The sequence below is a fragment of the Octodon degus genome, unplaced genomic scaffold (genome assembly GCF_000260255.1).
Source record: "Octodon degus isolate 3935 unplaced genomic scaffold, OctDeg1.0 scaffold00102, whole genome shotgun sequence".
NCBI lineage: Eukaryota > Metazoa > Chordata > Mammalia > Rodentia > Octodontidae > Octodon > Octodon degus.
This window is the reverse complement of record NW_004524678.1, coordinates 4083685-4091433: the sequence shown is the minus strand read 5'-3', so window position 1 is coordinate 4091433 and position 7749 is coordinate 4083685. Positions and strand designations below refer to the sequence as shown.

Below are 7749 nucleotides of genomic sequence, written 5' to 3'. Positions count from 1 at the left end.
CTCCCCAGTGCTGGGATTATAGGCATGCACCACCATGCCCAGTTTTGGTGTGTGTGGGGGTTCCAGGGCATGCATGGTATGTGGTACTGGGCATCGAACCTGAGTCTTTGTGCTTGCTAGGCAGGCACTTACGCCACTGAGCTTTCTCCCCAGCTGTGTCCCAGTTTTGTAAGCCTCATTTTATGTAATCCTTGATGCTCAGGCATGAAGCTTAGATTTTTAGGTTGGTCCTGTCAATGCACTTCTTTATAGTGTTATAATCTGCAAGTGAATTTCTAAAGAATATAGTTTTGTCTGATTTTGGACTTTATATGCAAATATAATTATAGCTTGTATTCTGTTTTTTAATACTATATTTCTTTGGGATTTTATTCTTGACGTGGAGAGCTATAGTTGGGTCATTTTCATGACTATGTATGGTAACACTTCTTTTTTCTTTTGGTTTTTGGGGTTTTTCTTTTGGAACCAGGAATTGAACTCAGGACGTCGTGCTTACTTCATTGCATAGTCATAGCACAATGAAGCGATCTAGTCTGCTGCTATGGATACCTGGATCTCTTTCCAGTCTTTGTACAGTGAAGGAATATGCAGGATGTTTTGCTGGTCTTCCCTCTTTGCCAATCTATTTTAAGATACAAAATTGGAAGCTCAGGCACACTGAGAGGAAGTGACAGATAATGGCTAAAAGTGTACAGCTGGGATGCTCAAACAACAGAGCAAATATATACTGAGTGCCTATCACACACCAAAACATTTTCTAGGTCGGGGATATCACAGAGAAAAAGAAATGTCTGGTTTCTCCTTTAATGAAACAGGCAGAAATGTGCAATAACAAAATACCCACTAGCACTGCAAAAGCAATAAAATAATGCGATAGAGAGTAGCGGAGTGGTAGGAGCCAAGGGTTAATAGCTGCTTAGGAGAAATCTCTGAAGAAATGCCCCCTGGGCTGACACTTGCGTCCTAAGCCAGCTACGCTGGCAACATTCAGAGGCTTTAGGCCAAGAGAACAAGAAAGGTGAGTGCCTTGCGGTGAGATCGAACTTGGCACCCTGCAGAAGCAGAGACAGTGAAATCTGAAGCCTGAAGGTGGCCAGGAAGGAGCTTAGCGACAGGCAGGCGGGGAGGCAGCCACGAGCTGCTGCAGGGCCTCTAGCGCCAAGGCGGCATCGCGTCTAATTTAATCCAAGTGCCTTTGGACAATGCTAAGTGACAGTGCGAAGATCTGATTTGTAGGATAAGGCAGTCACTCTTCTGTCCCTGTGGGAGAGGTATAACAGAGGACCAGCGTGGAGACAGGTGCCACTTGGGATGGTTGGCAGCAACCAAATACAGGGTGAAGGTGGCTTGGGCGGGGCAAGAGTGGAGGAGAGGAGCGAATGGGGGTGGGTTTCGGTGGGGCTGACTGCTCAGGGTCTCCCTGTCCTTTACCGCTCCTTTCATTTAAAATGGATTTTGGGGGGCATGTGAGCTAATGTACTTTTGAGCTTACTCAAAATATTGAAAAAGCGGATGTGGAGAGCTTTCTAGTTACTGGGCTTTGCTGTTACAGAAAAAACTGGCTACATGTAGATACATCCGGGGCTCTGTGGTCACTGTTCAAGCCCAAGATGTCTTTTAAAACTTTGTTATATTGAATCACATTCAATAGTTCCTCCTGTTCTACTCTTCTCAAACCAATTACCTAGATATTGCATACTTTTACCACAACTTTTGAAAATCAGAATATTTTTTTCCTACTGGTTAATTATGTTCATAGTAGGAATAATCTTTAGATTTTACCTAGCCCTGCTTCTTTATGAGCAGAGAGGGATAAAGGTTTGTGGTGCATTTTGTGTTAAAACAAGACAGGAAGTCAAAGCCAAGTATTCCCCATGATTCTCTAGGATGGCAGGAAAATGTCTGACTTGTTTCTTTATTTGTGTGTGTGTGTGTGTGTGTGTGTGTGTGTGTGTGTGTGTGACTTGCTTTGTTCCTTTTTTTTTCTAAATTTTTTCTAAATTCTAAATTCTCCAAAGTGGCATGAATTACATTTTAAAATCGTAAAAATTTTGAGTTTTTCATATTTAGACAACCACTACTTTCTTATGTTAGTACAGTGAAAGATGACAAATGACACAGCTGTGTGTCAGATACTAATGGTTTCTTTTTGTTTTTTAAAAATAGATTTGCCGGAAGTTTCCAAGGTGTTTTCGTACACTTATAGATTCTCTAAAGGAAGACAGAATAGTCTTCGCTAACGATGAAAAGTAAGCTAATGATGAAGAGATGACTGTTACTATTCTATGGGAGTCTACGGTGAACCACTGTGTCATTTACCGGATGATAAATCAGAATCACTAGGCATGATATGCTAGGATATCATCTGGACTTACTTAGATGGGCAGGAGGATTTGGGATGCAGTTTATATAAATGTTTAGCATTTCTAGTTTCCTTATATCTTCATAAATCTTTCTGAAGCTTCTTCTATCTCAAAAATTATTCTGAGTTGGAAAGAGAGTTATCTATTTATGGTCACTGCTTGAGTCCAGTAATCCTAAAGGTAACCCTGACTTCTAGGCCAAATTCTTCCTGTAACCCAAGCCCACTTAATACCCAGCCTACTAACCTGACAGCAATTCTGGCCAGCATTTGGCAAGTTGGCCTCTCACAGGTACAGATTTAAGAATACTTCCAAGTAGGCAGCTGCCAATAACACACTCTGGAAACCCAACACTATCAGTGTAACACTGGGACACGGTGACAGGGATCGCTGGTTATCAGAGATTATTATTATTATTATTATTAATAATAATAATTTGCGATACTAGGGATTGAACTCAGGGCCTTGTGCTTACCAGGTAGCTGCTGAGCTGTCTCCCCAGCCTCAGTTATCAGAGTTTAGTATAGGGAAATATTGTTTGAGAAAGTCACTGGAGAGGGAGATGTCATTCTTTGTGTCATACCCTTCATCAATTACCAAAGTAGGATCCCAGCTGGAAGCTAATGAAACCCAGTAATTGCATGTCCATCTTTTACTTGCAATGGGGAAAAATAAATTGCTACAAAAAGGTCTCTGTGGTTCTGGGGTTGTTTTTGTTATTTGGTGGTTTTGAGTTATTTTGGCTTTTAGCCTTTTTGAATGCGGGACCTTTGCACTAAGCTGCATTGTGAGTCCTTTCCTTATTTCTTATTTTGAGACAGGGTCTCAGTAGTAGGTTACTGAGTTACCCAGGCTGGGCTCAAAGTTGTGATCCTCCTGCCTCAGCCTTCCAAAGTGCTAAGATTACAGGCCTGTGCCATTGTGCCTGGCCTGTTTTAGCCTTTTAATGAAAATATTTCAGCTTTTATAAAACAAGATGAAATAAGGAAAAATTTAGGTTTTTTAAAAAATAAGGTACAGTGTTCAATGTTTCAATAGTCTCCAGTGTTTCCAAATACCATCTAGAAATAGATTAAATCAATAAATACTTGATAGCACTGTATGCACAAATGGAAGGTAGGGAAACTGGACTGGAGAAGAAACTATTACATGAAGTTGTCTCTATCTGAAATTGTCATTCCTTGGACGGAAAGAAAGAGGTTTCTTGTGTGGGAAAACCTCATGTCTTGCTAACATGGTTAAGTTAAATCTCATGATACAGCTCCTGAAACGAATGCTTTTCTCCTGCTTGTCTGTAGTGTTAAATTCCTGTCTTCTCCCCTTCTCATCATACATGGAGTGGATGATAGAATAGTGCCTGTGGAAGATGCAAAAAAGGTAAACTAAGAGTGGATGGAAACACTATATTTATTTTATATTCCATTCAGCTGGGTTAGTGCTTAAGAGAAGATCTCTGGTGCTATGAGGGATTTTTTTTTTTTTTTTTTTTTTTTTTAGGGAAGGGTCTACAAGGTGTTGAGGGTCTCACTACTAGATCGGACTGGTAGTGATCCACCTGTTTACACAGGTGCGTGACACCAAGCCCAGTCTCCATCCCCATCTCAGCGTGCCCTGGGGGTGGACTCGGCATGGCAGGCCAGGGATTGAACCCCCTGCCCCTGCGCCTGTTTGTAGGTGCTTTAATCTGCTGAGCCATTTGGTTGGCCAGCTGTAAGGGCTTCTTTAGGCCCCTAAATAGCCTGGTCTACAGATTGGCCATCAGCTGGCTACTGAGTTTAAAGGAGTGTTTTGGGGGTTACTCAGCCTCTCATCTGGTTCAAGTGAGAGAAGCTCTGGGGCTGTTGTGGGAACCTTTGCATGGGCTTACAAAGGCAGATTTTTTTTTCCCCCATCAGACTAACCTGTAACAGAGTGGCCCATATCATCCTTTATACCTTTGCAGTCAGGTGCAGGCAGTGGAAGGATGAGCATTTGTCAGTATTTTGTAGTAACTCTGTGGTATCCTGTCCCCTAGCTGACCAGGCAGCCTTGGGGGGTGGCAGTGGGGGTCTGGAGAGTCCCATGTCTCTGACTTAATGAGATAAGCTCTCCATGTTGGTTGTTTCTGTGTCTTTTAGGAAATGTATAGCAAACATATAACTTGAAATTGCCAGCCTTGAGTCTCTGCCTCTGTCCCTTACAGCTCTATGAAACTGCATATGCTGCCTACAGGCACAAAGAGAGGGTCAAGATGGTTATCTTTCCTCCTGGCTTCCAGCACAACTATCTTTGTAAAAGCCCCATGTTTGTACCAGTCCTGAGGTAAGAACTGCTTTGCTAAATGATTGTCTTCATGTAAAGGCAACTCGGGCTGCTTTGGTTTACTGGGAGAAGGAGGAGGAAAAAGAAGAGGAGGAGGAGGATGAGGAGGAGGACGAGGAGGACGAGGAGGAAGTGCCTGCTGATCTGGGTCCTTTTTTTTTTTTTTTTTTTGGTGGAACTGGGGATTGAATTCAGGCCCTTGCGCTTGCTAGGGAAGTGCTTATTCCACTGAGCCATCTCCCCGGCCCCCCGGGTCCTTTTTCTACAGGGATTTCCTGAGCAAGCAGTGGGCATGAGGTCTGAAAGCAGCAGAAACCTTCGACTGAAGACCTATGAAGTGGACTTTCCTGATGCAACACTTAACAAGGCTGCGGAGAGGAACTTTGGGTCTGCATGCTTCTGAAGGCTGCTTGTCATTTTTAAGAAGGAATGCTTGGATGCTGGGCATGTGGAGTGTGGAGAGTCACAACTTGGTACATCTTGGATCCCATGTACAATATACAGTCAAGAAGCATTCTGGGAATAGGTCAGTTGCTGTGGCTTGGCGTCTGTATCTGCCCCCAGGTTCCTATGTTGAGACCTATACACCACCATGATGACTTTAGGAGGTGGAAAATCCTGAGGGCTGGGCTCTCATGAACAGGATTAGTGAAATAGGCCCAGAGAACCTCTCCCCTGGTTCTCATCTCACACAGTGAGAAGGCCCCATCCAGGACACAGCCTGGCCCTCACAGGTCACCAAATCTGCCAGGACCCTGATCTTGGACTTTTCATTTCCAGAACTGTGGGAAATAAAATTTCCTTTGTTTATAAGTTATCCAATTTATGGCCCTTTGTTATAGAAGCCTAAATGGACCAAGATGGTAGAAGTCTTTTGTTTGACTTAGACAACAGTGTGAGAAATGCATTTCAACATAGTTAAAGCACCTTTCTCTCTTCTCTCCTCTCCTTTTTGTGCTATGGGGGATCGAACTCAGGACCTTGTACTTGCCAGGCAGAGCTTATGCCACTGAGCTATATCCCTACTCCAATTAAATAAAGCATTTCTATTTTAGTTTAGTTCATTTAATGGCATTAAAAAGCTCCAGGCAATTTTCTAGCTTTCTGATTAGTTTTAGGGAGAGTCCCAGCAGGCTACTGATATGTTATCAAATAATATGTTTTGACACTCATGCAACCCTTGGAAAATGACACTTTATTTTTAGCCCCAAATACAGTCATGTGCTTTCCCCACTCCCAAACATACTTAAGTAATATCAGCTGACAAAACACAAAATAAAATCAGTGAATGTTGTAAAAGTGTTTAAGTTCAATAAGAAGCTCTATTTCCTATGGACAGTTTATAATTCCATTCCATTGACTTTGTTGACACCGTTGCTAGATTCTTTGGACAGGGAAATCTTTAGATCTGAAGGCTCCATGTTCCAGATGTCCCGGGCGTATTCCTTAATTGTCCGGTCACTGGAGAATTTTCCTGAGGCAGCTATGTTTTTGAGTACCATCCTGTTCCAGGCTTTTGGAGTCTGTAAACACATACAGCCAAGGGCGTGAATGGCCGGCAGGCCTGAGGCGGACATCGGATCAAGTTCACCGTGTAGGGAAATGACAGAACTCCAGTGAGCTATAAATGTACACACTCCACAGTTGGTAAACAGGTGGGGCAGACTGCATTTTTCTCATATTAGAATATACTTCTCTTAGGAATCAAAAAGGAGTATTTTTCATTTTAAGAGAAATCGAGGCTATAGTTCCGTAACTGTTAATTCCTGCTGTGGATACGATGTTTGGACATGAACACCACATTGCCTGTGTTTTATTATGAATGTATCAATGTCTTTTTAAATGATGGAGGAGACAAATACTTATGCCAGGTAACATGCCAAGTTGAGAGATTCAACCTGCTGCTAACACTGCTTCTAAGCACTACGTTCGAATGTTCTCTGTGAGTGTGACGCAAGCAGGCAGGCAGGCCATGAAAGGCTGTGTTGACCCAGTTTGCTGTTTTGTTCTTTCTAAAGGTACATGACCCTGGAGGTTGCTATGGAGGCCCAGAGGCTCAACTGGGGTAGACTAAAGCTTTATCCTAAAAAATAACACCTCAAAATTTTATATAAAAAAAGATTATAAAAAGACATTTAACGTATAGCCTCATACTTTTGTAAAGAATGTTGAGCCAGGCATGGTGGCACATGCCTGCAATCCCAGCACTTGGGAAACCTGACTTCAGGGTTGCTGTGAGTTCAAGACCAACATGGACTATCTCATGAGACCCTGTTCCCAAATACCCCCCAAAAAACACTCCCTCCCCCAAAATAAACTCTGACATTATTTGAAGTTAACAATGCATTACAAGCATTTAAAACAACGACTAAGTATCATCAAACCTTTAGGTGCTGTAAGACAGAGCCCGAAACTATGTTTACTCAGGCTTTGTAAGATTTATTATAATAAAAGCAAATAAGAGCTTCCAGTCTTCCCTTGATTCCACTATTGGAACAGATAATGGCTAGACGCCATGCTGTACAGGTCACGTTTTCTAAGCCTCCCCAGGACAATTATTGGAGAGTGGAAAACCACAATTTGCACTAATGAGCAAGCCAGGCCGGGTCAACATGAGGCCTACAGGGCCTCTCTGGACTTGGGCCACGGCTTACAGAGGAGGCGCACAATGCGAACTGACAGCTATGGCTGTCCTTGTCTTTGTGCACATTTTCCTTCCCTGCTCTGTTTTCTTTACCTTTCTCGAGGTGGCCCATCTTTTCCCTCCAACCTTGAATCCACAGGGGCTGTGTGTATCCCTTAGCTTCATCCTGCCACTGCTCTCTGTCCTCACAGCAGTTAGCTTGGACTCACTCTATGGGGTCTATAGAGACTAGGGAGACCGGTGCGACTCAGACAGAAAGCAAGGCTGGGAAGTAGCACAGGCCTGGAATGGTCCGATTTTACAACCCCCTGGGAACATCCAGGGTGTCTGTAGGGCCTGCCCGTCACTTGTCTTGGGAAAGAATAGAGCAAAATGTTAGTGGCGCCACTCAGGAATCTTGGCACAATGCTCTCCTCCTGAAGGCACTGCTCTGAGACTCCT

General features: G+C 43.2%; 2 protein-coding genes across 2 annotated transcripts in view; one reads left to right on the top strand and one right to left on the bottom strand.

Moving 5' to 3' along the window:
- Window positions 1-5417, top strand: part of Abhd12b (abhydrolase domain containing 12B) — a 25245-nt gene extending 19828 nt beyond the window's left edge. The window contains exons 10-13 of the mRNA XM_004638793.2: window positions 2167-2249; window positions 3662-3740; window positions 4546-4664; window positions 4933-5417. Of these exons, the coding sequence (XP_004638850.2) occupies window positions 2167-2249; window positions 3662-3740; window positions 4546-4664; window positions 4933-4960 (309 nt within the window). The 3' untranslated portion in view covers window positions 4961-5417. The remainder of the gene's footprint in view (window positions 1-2166; window positions 2250-3661; window positions 3741-4545; window positions 4665-4932) is intronic.
- A 423-nt stretch (window positions 5418-5840) lies between these two features.
- The window catches only part of Pygl (glycogen phosphorylase L), a 35335-nt gene continuing 33426 nt past the window's right edge, over window positions 5841-7749 (bottom strand). Inside the window, exon 20 of the mRNA XM_004638756.3 lies at window positions 5841-6187. Coding sequence (XP_004638813.1) covers window positions 6005-6187 — 183 coding nt within the window. The 3' untranslated portion in view covers window positions 5841-6004. The remainder of the gene's footprint in view (window positions 6188-7749) is intronic.